At 36.7% G+C, this 17077-nt stretch overlaps 1 protein-coding gene across 1 annotated transcript; it reads right to left on the bottom strand.

The window, feature by feature from the left end:
* Positions 1–5968: 5968 nt before the first annotated feature.
* Positions 5969–13740, bottom strand: RAB8B (RAB8B, member RAS oncogene family). Its single transcript, XM_008948443.1, has 7 exons — positions 13671–13740; positions 12441–12501; positions 11027–11104; positions 10148–10237; positions 9282–9347; positions 7296–7346; positions 5969–6810 (listed from the first exon to the last, which is right to left on the bottom strand). Exons 2-7 carry the CDS (start codon positions 12441–12443, stop codon positions 6718–6720), a joined length of 381 nt encoding a protein of 126 aa, XP_008946691.1. The 5' UTR covers positions 12444–12501; positions 13671–13740; the 3' UTR covers positions 5969–6717.
* Between the last annotated feature and the right edge of the window lie 3337 nt (positions 13741–17077).

The raw sequence follows: 17077 nt of genomic DNA, 5'->3' as shown, positions 1-17077 counted from the left end.
TCCCCGGGCACGCGGAGATGCTCAGCCATGGCACCTGTGCGCTTAACAGCGCTGTCCTGGCAAACGACTTACAAACAGCGTTCAAGATACACGGCGTTGCCTTTTCCCTGTATTTTATTGGTTCAGAGCATAACTGCGAGTGCTACAAAGTCACTGCGTCTCAGGGCAGGGGAGGAAGCTCAGAAAGGGGTATGCGGCAGGATCAGACACTACTCTCATGGACAGAACTTGCTCAAGCTTCTTGGAAAAATTACATCCTTCATCTAGAATGCATACGAGAGCTAGGGAGTTGCTATGTTGCCTGGAGGGGGAAAAAAAAAGGAAAGTAACACTAAATATTCGTAAATAACCTTGAAAATAGCATTCAATATTTTATTTTATTTTTTTTAAAGAAAAGCATTGACATAATTTGCACCTCCCTTGTAGTTAATTGGTTATGTAAAGACTGCCCTTTTCTTTAAAGATGTGCACATTGCCAGTAGTCAAACAAAAGAATGGTTGTGGATGAAACAGGGCTGAAAGCATCACAAATTGTGGATGTATGCAGTTGAGAGAGGTGCCAGCTCTGCAGTTCTGGAGTCTGCCGTTTTCTGACCCAAGAAAAGCACGTTCACTCACGGTAGCATCATACCTTTATGCTGTTCTGCAAAGCTGTTAAACTGTGTCAGAAAAGTTAGTGAAAACAAGGGTAACCTTTTGCTCAGAAATCAGAAACTATTTTGAAACAAGTTTGCTTGCCTGCCTCAAACAAGGCCTTGGGATACCCACCAGTCATAACTATGTATCAGGGACACGCCTTTGGAGTATGGTGGCACAAGCAGAAAAAGTCACAATAGCAGTAGGTCACCTCAATCATCTACTCAAGGAAGGCATTTAAGACTAAATAAGCTGAAATTCTCAACACTTTGTAAATGTTTACAGAATTCTTGTTCACTTTGAAGTCAATACAATGTATTGAGTAGTGGAGTTCAAGTTACACATACTTTCCACATGTTAATTCCTCAGATGAGGAAATTGCTGGTATCCTCAAAACTTGTAACTTAATTTCACAAAATGAAGCAACAATGTGTACTGAATATGTGGTCAGAAGAATTTATGGAAGTTTGTTCACCTCAGAAACTTGGTGTTGATGTGCTTTGCTGAAGACGGCAAAATCCTTGAGGCAACTATAAAACATTCAAGAGCACTAAAAATTTTCTTCAGTATGCTTTGCATTCCCATGCCCTTTCTTTAAATCTCTAGATAAGAGTAACATTATGCAACATAAAAGCGTCATTTATTTATCTCTTGAAGATTAGAATCTTTCCAAAGAAAAATAATTTAGAAATCTTACATTATGTTGATGACATTGGTATAGTTCAAGAATTCTAAAGAGCTGATAGTCAATCAAGCTGAAATGAGATTCCTTTAGGAAAAAGGCAATTTACCAGATTATAAAAACTGGATACATTCTATATGTGCTCTACTTGTGTAGGAATTGCCAGTCTGCAACCAAAAACAGATCCAGAAACTGTAATAAATCATCATTTTTAAGCAGTGTAAGTATGCCTGGTATTTCCTTTTAACAAATGAAGAACGCAAATGTATTTAAAATGTTATTGGCTTGCAGATGCATGCCACTAACTTCTGTGAGAACTGAAGGACTTGAAGACGTGATTTAAGGACTGCTGAACAGCTAGGAACAGTTCATACCAAGGGGATCTGCAAAACAGCGTTTTAACAGCTGGTCCTAACACAGCAGACTTGGCTGTCAGAAGCAGTCTGGAAAAAAAAAAAAACAAACAAACCAACCCAAACCCCACAACAAAACCAAACCAAACCAACAAATAATGAGTTGTAACAAGAACATTAACCCTAGCTTTCTGTTGCTTAAAATAAAGAGACAATAAATCTTTTCAACTAAATAAATTCTCAGATGAACATGGCAACAGCACAAACTTTTGAAGCTACTTGTCATCCATGTATTTCCCATTTATTCCTTAAGGGTGCCCACTTGGGCGTCTCAACCATTAACTGGTTTTTGTCTTGGATACATAAAATCATTCCTTCTTTAGGTTTGATGATTTTCATACCAATTGTGAGTTACTGCCAAACCACAACAATTTGAAAGTCAATAACTGTTGCTTATATAACAACCACATCTGTCAAATCTCCCCATATTAAGACTTGAAAGAAGCTGGACAAACAGTATTTGCTATATTATTTCATGCTATTTGTGTCTCAGGTTAATTAAGAGTCTCACCTTTCACGTCAGACATTTAAAACAAGAAACAAAGAAAATGTTAACAGCTTAAGTGAGTAGATAATTCTAAAATTGGAGATTGTGTCTCATATTGTCTTTACTGGCACTGCTCAGAAGTTACTTTGGAAGGGCATTTAATTACACAATGCCTGGGAAAATGGTTCCTTACGATGCTGAAGGTCACTGAAATAAAATACTTAGATTTAAACAATCATTACAGAAATAGAGGATATTTCAGGAGAAATCTGAAGAGCAGTAAAGTTCAGGAACAAGCAAAGCCATATAAAAAAATCCTTGTGGTTTGCCTCAAAGCTTTACAGATGCAACTCAGCTGGACACCTTTCCACAACAGAGGTATAGAAAATAGAGTGGAAAAGCCAATTGTACAAAAACTACATGGAATATTTCATACAAAATAGTCCAAATACTTCTCATTACGTAACTTTTATTCGAGACACACATTGTAAAAAAGTTCACATGGGATAATAAAACCATTGGAGTGTAAAGGGTTTGGTTTTTTAGGGCTTGTTTTTTTGTCTATACACATCAATACACAACTAATGATTAGGTTTACAAGTTAACCACACAAGTTCACTCTTATCTGCAGGAGCTTTTCACATTACACTGTTATACCAGAGATAAAATGTGCTTAAACACATACAGTAGAACACTTCTATTTTGAATTTAAGCATTTTCTCAAGGACTATATTTTTAATTATGAATTTAGTAGCTACATAGCATTAAAATAATCATAATTGAAGTTTTATTTCAAAAAACATTTGTAAGGCCATAGGAATGCACTAAGATACCTAAATTCAACAGAACCAAGAAAAATCAATGGAAATCCTGCTTTTGTGGAGGAAAGAAATACAAATTTTATTTATAAGAATGAGAATGGCATAAGCAGTTCAGTGACCGAAGGAGAAAAAAAGACTTACTATTGCCCACAGACCAATCCTTAAGAAGTTTAACATTGCAAAATTTCAGTATACATTGATAACCAAATAACAGATGAATTTGCACAAATAACACATTTATGCATTCTACATATTATTCACATACCTATTCATAATATTTTAAAGTGATATGTATATTCCAGACTCCTTTATTCACTTGACTTCAGCAGACTAGTAAAAAAAAGTTACTTACAATGGGAAATACTTTCTGTAAAAAGGACTACAGGTCAAAACAGTCAACTAGCATTTTTGAGACTCTCCCCCAAATAGAAAAGTGATTTAAGCTTTATGAGTGGTTTAAACTTTAGCAATAACAAAACTTCCACACAGTTAATCAAATGTGCTATATACACTCAACCAAAACTTATTGTGCATGTTCTGCTGAGCATAGACTGAAAGATAAAATTGCAAAGGACTGACAGCAGTTTGGTTTGTGTTTGGCTTTTTTTTTTTTTTTTTTTTAAGCATTTAGAAAAATATTGGTCAAGGTATGGTGCACAGATATGGGGCTAAGGGAAAGATTTCATAAAATTCCATAGCATAAGCAGAATTTTTGTTTTATAGACATCCACCAAAAAGTATCCGCCTTTTCTGAAAGGTTAATGGCAATTTCTGGAATAAAACAGATATACATTTGCTGCTTAATGAATAATAACATGACTTTCATTCTCATGAACATTAGAATACTAACTAGTTGACTGAGGTATAGTTAAGAGTCCTTCAAAATCTAGATTATATAGTCTTGAGTAAAGTAGCAACAGAGACTGCACAGAACAATCATAGTGCTATTAGAAAAGCCTGTAGTACCCAGCATCTGATGCATGGGCAGAACATACCATTTATCATCACCCGCTCAGAAAACATAGCTAAAAAATTCCCAGTAAAACATACAGCTTACTTGCACACTAAGATACAGCACATTTTTCAATGTCTGACAAGGCAGACTGTACACAGAAAGAGATCTATACTGACCAAAAGTTAGCACACTGATAAAGTGCAGCTACTCAGACATTTAATACTGCTGTAGAAAAAGGGTGGGGGCCAAACAACAGAGAAAGAGAGAGAAATCTCCATTTTACCTTATCCATAAGACCACATGAAATTAGAATTCTTCTGTTTCAGCAGGGGACAACAAAATTGCATTAAATTCTTCTACAAATAGAAAAAGATGAACTTTACATGAACATTAAGCAAAGTGAAATATTTACTGCATTATTTTATCATGCATAAAGTGAATTTCCTATGGTCTTACCTCACATTTATGTACAGTTTAGCACAGCTAAATGTAAGAAAATAGCAAGTTGTTTTTTTTTTTTTCTCCCACCCCCCCCTTATACAGAGCAGATACCCCAATTTGCTGCTGCTTCAAGAAGCACTTCATAGACTCGACTACTTACAGACTCTTTCAGAGGGAAGTTCATGGAGACTAATATTGAATGAACATTTAACAATACAGCGAGGACAGGAAAAACAACACAAAGCATTCTGTAAATGGTGCCAAACACAGAACATGTCAGTTTTGGTTTGCAGACAACCCCTGAGATAAAAATCAAAGTATTACGACACCAAATAAGTCAGAGGTAAATTACTGAAAATAAACAACATTCATAATTGGTGTCACAACACTTTCTGTAGAGAAGCACTTTTTTTAATCATACAGAAAACATAACTGCTTTAGCCTGTCCAAGAAAAACATCAAGGGTAGACAACAGAGCAGTTAGGGTTGCTTTGTTCTTTCACTAAATCTTGCTGCCATGAAGATTTTTCTGTCTTAGCGCAGCAACAGCAGTTTATGAGCTTTGCCATCTAGTTATTCTAACTGTTTCTATTAAACTACATGTGGGGACAGGTTGACAACCACTTGAAACTTTATGGAACCAGCTACTAACATTAAACCTCTTAAAATCAAAAGTTTTTAAATCTAACACTGTTGGCCCGTTCACTTTATAATAGTTAGAACAGGCTCAGAGATGGCAAATTTAGTACCTGACACCACAAAATGAAGTGGGTATCTGTGGTAAGAACCAACTCACTGCTCACACCTCTAGACAATGTAGTGAAGCAAAAGCAAGCACATCAGACATTAACATGGACGATGACAGAATAGGACCTATCCCCCAGTAACAAACATGCTGCACACAAACTTGTAGTTAAAGCTTACAATGGTCCAAGTTTGGCACATCAACAGAACTAAAGCACCTATTTTAATTGTTTGTTGAGGAAATTTTCCAGTAGACAATAAAAAAGTAGTAGAACAAAGACTAGGTTATACAATTCTCAGTTGAGTAAAAAAGGCAACTGTTTCAACTCTGCTTCTAACAGTCTAGGTCACTGTACCAGATTTTGATGAAAAAATAACTTAACTGCTTGAGCCAACCGAAGAGGGCTTCACATATTCAGCAATAACTGTATAACTAATAGTACACTATAGCCCTAATGTGACCCTTTCCTCAACGCCATAGTTTGATGAACTTAAGCAACCACACAGGAAGCTCGTTTTTGAACACCTCTGTTGCCAAGGGTCAATGTTTACAGACATTAAACTATCCTTAGAGTTACAGTAGAAATGGAAGTCACCTTTCAAAGCAGTCATTTCTGAACAAATGAATCCATAAAGAAGTTACTCAAAACTCATGCATTCAGCTTCCACAAGCCACGTAAGTGATAGTGATGAGGCCAATCCGTGATGAAGATTTCAGCTCCAGAGTGTACTTCCTCATCAGAGACAAAAAAAGGTGCAGACAGTTTGAGCTAACAAAGGGAAGTTACGTGAGGAAAGACATCGTGTTTATTCAAATAACTGAGAGATGCATCTGTGAATCAGACAGTGACTGGCAATTCAGAACACAACTTTGCTAAGACCGGTAAAGAAAGAAAAGCAATATACTACATTCAGAATAGAAGCCATATCTTCTGTATGAACAGATTTGTGCATCTAAGAGGCAAAATTAATACAAAATGTTAAATGCCAATTGTTAGAGTAATTCTCATCACTAGAATGTCAACATCCATGCTGCAGTCATGGCCACAAGTATACAGCATAGAAAAAATGGAAGTGAGACAATTTTTCCCCTGGCTCTTCTGCTTGAAAATAAATTTGTTTAAAAGCGAAAGAAAATCTGCACAAATCTGTTAAGAATCTTACTTAGAAGTCAAACTGTGCAAATACAAATGTGAGATTGTGCTGTAACAGGCAGTAAGAGGCCAACATGGATGTGCAAAGTTAAAAGAAACATAGCAGCTTTTGCAACAGGCAATAAAACAGAAAGTAAAAAAGGAAAACAAGTTAACTCTTGCATTTGTATCTCCACTTCATAGCTTCCGTATCTGAGAAAGAAGAGCCTGACAGATCAATAGGCTTAGTGAGCAAAATCCGCTTGGTATTTTGTGTATCGCAGTCTAGGTTCAATGGAGCTCTCAGCAGCAGCTTGGTGGTATTATTTCTGAGGCTTGTGACCCTGTGCTTTCAAAGAAGCAGAAAAGGTTCTAAGTGTGCTGCAGTCTATCATTAGAAGTTCATCAAAGTAGCGTGCACCGAAAGAAGCTGCTCTTCTTAGATCGGTTTTCTGTTATTTTTACTGGCCCACCTGCCCCTGATGAACTGTTGTCATTCTGAAAGAGAAGAAAGTATCAACATCATAAAATGCAGGGAAAAATTAGTCTCACTTTAGTAGTTCCCCTCCCCACTTCCCCCCCTTTGCAAAGCAATAACCAGAGCAGAGGTATGTTGCAACTTGATCTCCTCAGTTATCCAGAATGCTAGTCACTCGGTGAAACTACCTATTTTAAAAAGAAATATTTGTCCAGCAACAGGGATCTCAAGTATTAGTGGAAGGAGTGACTATGTAATTTAATAAAGCAAGGATCACACTGTTGTATTTCAAAAGAACACATCAGTTTCAGGCTGCCCAGTGTTAATGTCCGTGCAAAAAAACCAAAAAAAGACCAATTACACTCTGATGTGTAAAAAAGTGTGATAAATTCAAACTAGCATCTGCTGTAATCCCCATGAATTTTTTGGTAGAGCTACTACTCAACTAATTATTATACCAATCATTTCAATTAATCTAGTTTGTATGCCAATTGGAAATACAAACCATTTTTCTGTTGAGCTTTGTCATAATGTCTCGTGCAAGTGTGAAAAATGCCTGGTGAGGAGCAGAAATAAAAAAAAAGAAGAGGCGAGTTAGTCACAAGGTACGTTAAAGATAAGACAGATTTGTAGTAGCCAGACATTAACAATGCAGTATTCTGTAGGCCACTGCTAGCATTTCAAGTTGCAAGGCACCCTATGTACTAACAGCTGTTGCTGCATACACCAGTACTCCCCCCTACCATCTAACTGTACTGTGCATCACAACTAGAAACCCCCAGAGAGCTTTGAGGATGGCATGCCTGGGAATTCACATTAAAGTTAGCTTGCTTCCAATATCTCTCTTAATAAACTAGTCAATCTCTCTGGCAAATCTCAGTATCTGAGACTTCAATATATGAAGAAGCAAAAAAACCTTCTGTAGCAGAAAAACTCTGCGATTCTCCCAAAGCCATGAAAAACAAGATTTTAGACTACCTGGAGACATCAACAATATAATGACAGTTCCAGAATGTATTCTGAATATATCCAAAGACAGACACTCATTTAATGAGAATAAAACCCAACAAATTAATTCACTTCCAATCGCAAGAATATCACAATTGTGTCATTTTCCACAAGTTAAGTGTTTGGTGGAAAAAAGACTAAATCACTACATGCTGAATGCCTATACCAGCTTGCATTTTTTACTGTTTTCATCACTAGTCATGTGACTATTCACTGGTTTTCAATATTAAAAAAAAATCCTTGGACAGGTAAGTACTTTGAAGTAAGCACAAACTAATGTTGGATATTTAAGGACCTAAAGGAGTTAAAATGAAATTGCAGGACATGTCATGAAAAAGCAAGCCAACCACCTGGAGGAACTAATGAAGATGGGTACTTTTTATTAGGAGACTTGCTATCCACCATTGGTATTAGCTGCTAATGTTCACACTTCCATCATGGTCTGTAAGAATCATGATGACACTGTGAAAATCAGGTCAAGCACTATTCCAGATGCAGTACCATGCAAATACATCCATTCTAACTATACTGTATAACAATCACCCTGTAATCGGAAAAAAAAGCTTGGCTGGCGCTACATCAGTCTTGTTATTTTAAAGTAACAACCTTTTTAGTTTCTAGTTAATTTGCTAGCTGCATTAAGTTATGTGTGTGAAAGACTTTTAAAAGGTATCCCATCAATACACAAGGAAAAGCTCTTACACAATTAGGTACAGGAACAACACTTAAGGACAAGTCTGCCTTATCTGAATGAATCAATCTTAATTTAACTGCCTTTTGATGTCATATTATTTTCTTGTCCACACTTTTTGGAGTTAAGATCCGTCCATCACCCTCTCTGAGATGACAGGAGTGATTCATGGCGAGTCAGACTGGAGCAGTCACTCCTCCTTCCAAATCCATTTCTTTATGTTTTCGTACATCAGGATCTTGTGTTTTTAGCATGAAATTTATTTGCAGAAAAACAGACTGCAAGTCTGTAGATAGAGTATCATAAGCCCTCTTCCTCCTCTAGCAACAGCTTATGACACTCTACGCTGATGTTCCAGGTTTACATGCAAATCTTCAGTCTCATCTGCATGGCACCTATATAGTAGTAACTTGAAGGCTCCTTGATACAGTAGCATGTTTTTCTGAAAGAATCTTTAATCCAATTTCCTGCACAAAGCACCGTTCTAAAATCACACCTGCCCAAATGCACTTGTAATTTAAGTGTCAAGGCACAGAAGTCTAAAGCAACTGTTTGCTACAATGATAATAAACCACTCTGTTAACATCCATTTAAAAAACAATTCCAGATACTACCATAAAAGAAGAAATGCTGGATTTTACAGTAGCACTCTACACATAACAAGACTGGGGACCCAGGAGAAGAGTTGGGACTTCAGATTCCAGATCAGGTCAGAAAGCTCAGTAAATCACGAAACATGACTCCATAGCAGTAGTTCAAGAAACACACTCAAGTGTAACACCCATCTCTTACCTCTTCCACATTTATGCTGGATTTTGCACTTGTCTCCAAAAATTTGATTCCATAATCAATTGCTAACTGTAAGAGAGGTTAAAATTTTTTCAGTGTGTTTGAAGTTGCTTTGTAAAAGGAATGTTCCATACAGGTTCATAATAAAATAGCTGCTGCATGGTGCAGCAAGCTTTAAAAACAAGACCAAGGCTTAATTTCTGCTTTTCTCTTGCAAAAACATTAAAGTCAGTGGACAATTTGACAGAACAATAGAACAGGCATGTTCTCATGTTCCTCATGTAAATTTGAAACCAAGAGAGACTAATTGCTCACAAAAAGACTTCCTTAGGACCTAAAAGAACTTTAAGATAGAATCAATATGGGTTTATGGGCCAGATAACCCCATAAAATCAACCCATATGCTGTGTTCCTAGCAACCACACTACTTTAGCTGTGTGCATGGTAGATTATATAACAGTCTTTCTTGCTTGTTTGTTGTACAGAACAACTAATTACTTAAGCTTTAATAACAGTACTTATGACAAAATTAATTGCCATGGTGAATTTAGCACAACATGATATAACTATGTGCTTTTATATTGAGATTTAGAATACTTCATGCTACAGCAGAGGCAAACACTCTCTACAGGATCTTCCCCTCAAGACAACAGTACCATCAAGTTTATTCAAACCTGAACATCGTCAAGCGATATTTAAAACAAAACCAAAACCCAAAACCAAACCTGGCACTCTAGAATATATAAAAGCTTCTGAAACAAGATGTTTGAGGCCCATCATCTCTCATACACCAAAAACTCACCAAATATCCAGCAGCCAAAATCCTAAGAAAAGTAGACTTCTACATAAGGTATGTCTCCAAAGCTTACCTTTTCCCCTTTTTCTTTTGAGACTTGTCTCTTCTCATTCATATCACATTTGTTACCCAGGATCATTCTTTCTACATCTGAAGAGGCATGCTGAAAGAAGAAAAAGCAATCTCAGAGAAGCAAAGTGCATTATTTAAAAGACACTTGTGTCAAACTCATCCACAAATGAGTATTTTATTTTTTAAAGAATTATCTAATGTGAATTAATAATCTAAGTAATGACTGAGAAAGAGACTGACTTTTGAAATGGGTAATATCTAAATATTAAAATAGGTTGGAACAAATGCTCCTAGATTAAATTTACCCGAGTATTATGACAGATCAAATACAGTACCACAAGCTCTGTATAAGGCTGTGCACAGGCAGTTGGCTATTCTGCAGATGTAATGGCACACGCTTCAAAGTGGTATGTGAACATCTGGGGGGGGATATTTCTCAGGTATTTGGCCAGAGTATCATTATGCAATACATTTTAATTTTAAAAACAGATTAATAATCTAAGACTTTTTAAGTAATAATGACTTCAGCAAGAGAACTTTTCTAGCCCCATCACTGTGGGATCAAACTGGTCACTCAGATCTCAGGGAAAGGTAGACACCCTAAGATGTTACTCTTTCTCCTTGTTTAGAGACATATAAAAGGAAAAAGAGAATAAAAGAAGTTTAAAAAGTAAGCATAAAATGTTTCAAAACTAAAGTTTTCCACCTCCTAACCCTAGATGAACAAGATAGTATTCTCCACATAAATAACCACTGTGGCATTCAATGCACAGTCTTAATTTGGCCACGTTTGCTACTCTAATGAAAACGAATGATTACTTGATTGTTATTTGTCTCAGGGAAATCCTAAGATGGAACTAGTGCTTTCCAAAGCACCTACCTCCTCTATGTTTCTTATCCAGTTTTTTATGTTGTCAAAAGACTTCTCATTTGTGATGTCATACACCAGCATAATTCCCTAAATAAAATCAAGAAAATCTAGTTAGATGATAAGCTGGCACTGTTGGCTGACTTTTGATATGGGCTGTTGGTTTGATTACAGATGCAAGAAATTCAATAAACTTACATACCTACAAACCTTTCTCAAAGCATTATTCCATTGCTGGGAATTTACCCGAAATATTACTATTTCACTTCTTTTGCCACTGTTAGAGGTCAAACACACCACTTATATGAAGTTTTAAATTATTATTCTTAAGTCATTAAAAGGATAGAAATTCTACTACAAGAACCACCAGGACTTTATTGTTAAGGTCAAGTTTAGAAACAGCAGCTTTAAGCAGTCAAAAGATGACAAACCTGTGAGATCCAATCTGCTGGGGCTGGTAGATACTTACAGCAAAGCTGACACTAGGTGCTCTCCCAGAAGCTTTAGCTCTTTCAGACAGTTATGTACGTACACTAGCGTGGACTCTCAACAATTAGTAAAGCATGGGAAGCCACACACAACAGCTGCATTAAGGACAGATTGCCAGGTTCACCTCCATTCCTTATTGTCATTCCAATCATTCCTCGTAGGACAAAAAAGTCCTTGGCCGTGGACTGGGAGATGGGGAGAAGACCTTGTCACTGCCAAAACCTTTTTAAGTACTAGAAAGCTCTAACACAGAGCCACAATCATTACTATTTCTCCCCATCTGTACTCCGTAACAGTGGAGTTATTTGGACCCACAGCCAGCCTACGAATGGAACAGATCATAGCAAATGCTATGAAATTAATGTAAATCTTCATACGTAGCATTAAGAACCATTACAAGCAGTTTTACCACCAGGAGTGCAGGCTCTTAAGTCAGTTATTTGACTCCAAGCCATTCTTAATGGAGGAAAAAGTACCAGTAGCTCTTGTAGGTGATTGTATCTCTAGCCCAGATTTTGCAGTCTCTATGGGCTGAAGAAAAAGCAGTTCAGTGAAAAACACTCTAAATATTAAAATAATTAATTACATATTTTTCAAACATTTCAAAATGTTTAAGGGGGTTGATTGCAGTAAGAAAAAAACCCACCTTGTCTGATTAAAGCTTGGCAACCTAACTTCTTATAATCTGCAGAATTTTTAATTATTCTAAAAAGGACAACAGAACTTGAAGTTTTATCACAAAACCAGGACTAGACAAAGTACCAGCAGGTTTAAAAAAAGAAAAAAGCCCACAGAACTCCAAACCACAAACTTTATTCCCTGCATCTCAAGCCACAATTACAAAATCCTCCAGCTGAAAACGTACATGATATAACTTGAAGAACAGCAAACCAGTTACACTAGTTGTGCCTAATACTTCTGTAGTACAAGCACTCACCATGGCTCCTCTGTAGTAAGCTGTCGTGATTGTGCGGAATCTCTCCTGGCCTGCCGTATCCCTATAATTCAGTGAAAACAAGTATTTTTCGGAGGTGATCTTTACACACTTCTGTACTTAGTGATGTCTTTGTAAACAGAGTAACAATGTATTGATACTTGCTCATTAAAAAAAACACCATTTAGAAGCTGTTTGCACAAGCTTCTTCAGTCCGCAACATCTTCTTCACTCCCAAGCTACTGTAACTACATCAGTGATTACAGAAGCATCATAAATATGGCACAAAAGCTTTTACATTTTCATACGAGCAATAAAACTCAGCACTACATAGCCTCCCCCAGAACATATTAAAAATGCAGCTCCGATGCAGCTGAGTGCTGTATCAAACAAGAATTAAAACATGCAGCAGTAAAATACTTTAGGACAGTGCACCTTCATGTACAGTTAGCTCTTAAAATCAGCCACTATACCTTAGTGTGCTGATACTTTAGCCTAGATGAGTTCACAGCAGTATCTGTGAGTGAACAAGAGGACCAAAGTGTTGGCTACTAATCACTGCTAGGGGGAGCTGAACCCTAAAGGCCTGATGAAATCCAGCTTATGGACTGACACTGCAGAGAGAAAATATGTATCAACCACTTCTGGCACTTCATTTCATTAGACAAAAGAATTCTGGCTCACATGCAAGTATCACAACTATCTTTTCTAGAACTTGAGGAATCAGCAAGACCTCTGTATTCACCAGTAGTATTTAAAGAGTTTGGCGTGTGTAATAATGCTACTCCAAAAATCCTCATCTGCTGCTATCAGGAAGCTCAGTCTCTACTAACCCACCATGCAAGGAATGGAAGCACATCACTCGCCTCTGTGAGCACAACTACGTATCAAAGTATGAGAGGAGATTACATTTTATTAGGTTGCCTATTTTAGTTTACCGCTATGGAGCTAATACTTCTTTTCCACATGGAACAGCTAAAAGCACACTTAAGAGGACAGCTTTTGATAATATAGGAAGTTGCTGTAATGTTCATATGTGAACAGGCTGTTTCCATGCTACTGAAGCAGAATCACTCTAAAAGCAAGCTAGAAGAAAGCATAAACCCTACGGACAGTCAATGAATAAAAGGTATGAAAATTTCTGATACACCTAGGCTCAAAAGCTATGAAGTATTCCTGCTTAAAGATTAATTCAGTACTCACTGAAAATTTAAATTACTTTGGAATACTTACCATATCTGTAGCTTGATTTTCTTCCCATCTAATTCTATTGTTCTGATCTTAAAGTCAATTCCTGTCAGAGAAAGAGATACTCTTAAGTTTTGCAACAAATGAAAATTAAGTGTCCAGTTCCTTGACAATTTGCTAAGAGCAAACTTAGGCAAGATAATTATTCTGAATTTGTAATTTCTTCCAAACATTAGGAAATGCTGAGGATGCACCAAGGTTTTCACCTGCATCTGACACATCAAGGATAAATTATTCTGCACAATGATAACAGACCAAACTCAGACTCTAGTAGTGAGTCAGACAAGATTATCAGGAAGATTTAACCTCAGCATTCTTCCATTTTACACCAATAAGGTCACAAGTTGTAACGTGTACTTTTCTCAACTTCTGACTAGCCCCTGCACTCCAAGTCAATTCCCTAGAACCTGTGCTGGCTTTGAGAAAGAAATACATGGTGTGATCACATAGTCCTTTTCAAAACTGGCAAACTGATGTTTAATGCAGTCTAATCAGACAACACAGTAAAAGGTCAAGTATCACAGGAGACAAAAGCTATACAGAACTAAAGTTGGCTGAAGTATATCACGCAAGGGACTTTTTCCAAGAACAGCAGTTTAGAAGTTAGATTTTTTAGGAAGCTCCAAAAGATATCAAGAAAACACTTCTCTCCTTTCTCCCCTCATAGTTCTATATGGTACCCATCCTTTCTGATACTGATTTTGAAGACAGAGTAGCCTTTACCTTGGACTATTTTTTAACTTCCACATGTCTAAACCTATACTGTATACATAGCTCAAATAGAGACTATGTGACTGACAGATTTTTGAATCTCAAGACAGCCACTCCCATGTACCCCCCGATTAACCTGTTTTGAAACTAATGTCCCATTTTGTATTCACTGTATCTGAAATAATTACTTGATATTTAAATGTAGGTTGTAAAAGATTGGGAGGGATGAGCTACGTTACCTTATTTATTTAATTTCTTCTTTCTTCAGATGTAATTTCAGTGACAATTATCAAGAATAACTTAACTGGGAAAATGCTGTTTCTAAACTTTAATAATTCATCCATCATTTAAACAGAAAGCTCTGCGACTTTTTTTTAATATACTATAGTAGCATTTCAATATGAAATATGGACATTCATTAACTATTTGACTTTCATTCTTCTTTTGTGTGATATTAATATTTTAATAGACTGAAAATACCAAGCTTCAGTCATTTAATCTTGATAAGCTATGGATACATAGTTTAGTCTATTAGTTAGAATACAATTTATGAGTAGAAATATAACATCAGCACTTTTAACAGTATATGAAATTAATTCCATTAATTTGAAACGCTATGACTACTGCTACAATTGCCATTTACCAAGATTCACTAGAGGATTTACAGGCAAAAAGGTACTTTTATTAATTAACATTCTTCTAAAAATGACATAAGAACTTATAAAAACAAATACTTATTATATGTAACAGGCTTTTGGCAGTGTTTCTGTTTTGCATTTGATAGGATTTTGTGTATCTCTTGTTATAAAGACTCTTCCCCTAACTAGATGCAACATCTACTGAAATCACAGGTAACTGTATTCAAGTCTGAAAACATATGGCCTTTGCTCTGAATAGATTTTCTTTTGGCCTCAAAGGTTATAAAGCACAAATGCAGATTTTTCTGGAAAAGGTAATCATCATTGATGACGACAACAACAAACTAAATCAGTTTTAAAAGCTCTTTTTTGTCCAGGCCTGAAGTCTTAGAATTAAGTATAACTAACAGGAAAACTAAGTTCAGAGACCACTGTGGTTTAAAGATAATTCTATATGTACTGTCAACTACTGAGCCTAAGACACATCAGCATAAAGAGTGAAAGACTCCTGCAGGGATGGCTTTCTGTGAAAGCAGGCTTACGCTGCAGTTAGGTATCTATGAGCACCAATCCATGCTTCACACAGACTGTTTTCTTGTGGTTAGATATTTCCCTCACAGGACCACAAGGATTTACACAACCATTTCTCTAATAGCTTCTAAAACTCAGGATCTGCACAAAAAATACCTTCTCAGAACTTAAGATTTTCAGTAGGAACTTCACCAAAATTCTCAAATAACAACAAATTACAAAGCTAAAAGAATAATATAAAGGGGAAAGCCATAAATACCTCTGCTGTCATACTAAGAAGTTTAACAAATAAAACTGCAACTTTTTAGAGGTTAAAATGAACCTGGTGTTTCTTTTTTCTTTCACTTCAGTAACAGGAAGTGGTGAGCTGCAAACATTTCTAGAGCAAGCCTAATGACATGTGCTACCACTTCCTGTCAAGTACACTTGCATGGCTAAGTACAAGCAACATTTTGGTTACAGTTAAATTTAAATTACACCATGTACAACATTCCAATGACTACAGCATTGCAAAAGTAATTATTGACAGAAAGCTTCCTTTTTCTTATTACACAGTGACACACTGGGATACAAAAGTTTGAAAAGATACTCAGGTCGAAAAGAGTCATTGGCAAATGACTCAAGGTTGACTGCAAAGGATTACACAGCTTTCACAGTTCTAAAATGCAACGTGCAGTGGTGTTCTCTCCAGTAGGGAGAAAAAGCCCAGAAACATTCAGACATCCCTCTGAAGTTTTAGAAAACACAGACTCAGTTTAATTCTTAGAATGCAAAAGCTAACAGGGTAATTACTTAATTGCTAAAGCAGAGTTGCCACACAAGTCTGACATGCTGGTGTCCACCTAGCAAGCCAGTACATGTTAGACACAGATACAAGAGCATCTGTTGCAGGTTGCAGTCTGCAAGGATGAAGTCCAAGTTCAGACCCAAACTGTACATTTGTTAAGACTGTAATTGCTTGTATTTCCCTTGCAGCACGGGGTAAAAGTAGCTGAGGGCTTACTGTTCTTCAAAATCCTTTCCAGGTTCTTGCTAACCATAGGCTAGGGATGCATCCTCTCTCCTCAGATTACCAAGGGTATTTTCTCCCACAGTTTCCAACAAAACCCCGTCAAGGAACACACTGTGCAGAGAAATATGCACACTAAGCAAAAGTCAGTGCCATTAGTGACACACAAAGACTTACACAAAAAAAACCATGAGAGCTGCACATTGCCATATTTACCTTGTATCACTACACAAAGATAATAAAATTCACCAGCTAGGATATACCATTGTCCAACACCATGCAGCTAAATATCAGAGGCCAGGGAGACCAGTTTCGTTTACGCCAAGAAGTCATGCTCATCTCGTACTCAGAAAGCTCTTCTGCCGCTACTTCTTCTGCTACTCTGCTCCCTATTTACACGTTCCCTCTTATTCTGGTCAACCTGGGCAGATTTTACTGATAATTAAAGTGTAATGCAATAATTTTAGAGACATTGGGAAATGTTTCAAAGAGCTGCATTACAA

The sequence above is a fragment of the Merops nubicus genome, unplaced genomic scaffold (assembly GCF_000691845.1).
Source record: "Merops nubicus isolate BGI_N331 unplaced genomic scaffold, ASM69184v1 scaffold53179, whole genome shotgun sequence".
In the NCBI taxonomy this organism is placed as follows: domain Eukaryota; kingdom Metazoa; phylum Chordata; class Aves; order Coraciiformes; family Meropidae; genus Merops; species Merops nubicus.
This window is presented reverse-complemented; position numbering and strand designations above follow the sequence as displayed.

Coding starts and splice junctions, on each gene's coding strand:
- RAB8B (XM_008948443.1), bottom strand. Junction 9,348..10,147: donor CAAAAGAAAAAGGGGAAAAG/GTAAGCTTTGGA, acceptor CCTCTCTTACAG/TTAGCAATTGATTATGGAAT. Junction 7,347..9,281: donor CCAGCATAAATGTGGAAGAG/GTAAGAGATGGG, acceptor GCTCCTCACCAG/GCATTTTTCACACTTGCACG.